We start from the raw sequence: 1,021 nt of genomic DNA on the forward strand, positions 1-1,021 counted from the left end.
ATGCAGAACATATGTGACTGTCTGTCTGCTGTTCAGTTTGTTTTCCTCAAAGTGGTGCACATTACATATAATGTTCATATAAACATGAGAACATTCTCCTCTCTTACCTACAGAAACATAAATGAATGAAATACAAGAGTGACATACTACTAATCATTTTATTTTCCTTGTAAATTAGTGGACATTTTGTTTATATACATACATGTAAACATTTTATTTTTCAGGAAATGAAAAAAATATGACTGGAATAAATGAATCTAACTAGTTATAACAATATCTATCCATTTCATTCTAACAAATATACATATTTCTTCTATTTAATTAAAAAATAGATTCCAAAATGAGTACACATGAATATATTTGTACATGTTTTACCTAAATATATATTTTCAGCATTTCTTTTCATATAAAATATATAATTACTTAAAAAAAGTAATTTCATGCAAATAAAACTTTTTACCCTAACAATATTAGTAAATTTAGTATAAGACTACCACTAATACTGATTCTTTATACTTATGGCTAGGCAACATATTTTACAGTTAAGAACTATAAACTGTTAAACAGTACCTTTACAGAAAAAAAAAAGAAGGTTTAAAAGCAAGTGTTTTGCCTCAAAATGGAGAACTAAATATAACCTCTAAAAGAACAAATAAATTAATCATATAACTGCTCTAACTGTTTCCGCAATGTCAGCTTTAAAACAGACACTTCTTTTCGGGAGTGAGGTGTGAGGGGAGCTAGTGATGGACGTTCACAATTCCCAGCTAGTTCGGTAAATGGTGATTTCTCTCCAGGGACGTCATTTGTAGGAGGAAGGAATTCTTCTCTTTCTTCTTTGGCTGATTGAATGGGCTCTTTTTTTGAAACTGGTGTTTGGAGAAAGCTGGAAAGAAAGAAGTAAATCAACAATTTTTTTCCCCCCATGAAAACATGCACTCGTATTAATTATACTATGTATATCTTGTTGAGAAGATTATTATAACTGCTGTTCCTAGAAGCACAATATATGGTATAAAAC

The 1,021-nt window shown here is 29.7% G+C and overlaps 1 protein-coding gene across 1 annotated transcript in view; it reads right to left on the minus strand.

Moving 5' to 3' along the window:
- Positions 1-6: 6 nt before the first annotated feature.
- LOC119587153 overlaps positions 7-1,021 on the minus strand; it is an 8,368-nt gene continuing 7,353 nt past the window's right edge. Inside the window, exon 4 of the mRNA XM_037935908.1 lies at positions 7-886. Within this exon, the coding sequence (XP_037791836.1) occupies positions 658-886 (229 nt within the window). The 3' untranslated portion in view covers positions 7-657. The remainder of the gene's footprint in view (positions 887-1,021) is intronic.

Source organism: Penaeus monodon, chromosome 22, assembly GCF_015228065.2.
Source record: "Penaeus monodon isolate SGIC_2016 chromosome 22, NSTDA_Pmon_1, whole genome shotgun sequence".
In the NCBI taxonomy this organism is placed as follows: Eukaryota; Metazoa; Arthropoda; class Malacostraca; order Decapoda; family Penaeidae; genus Penaeus; species Penaeus monodon.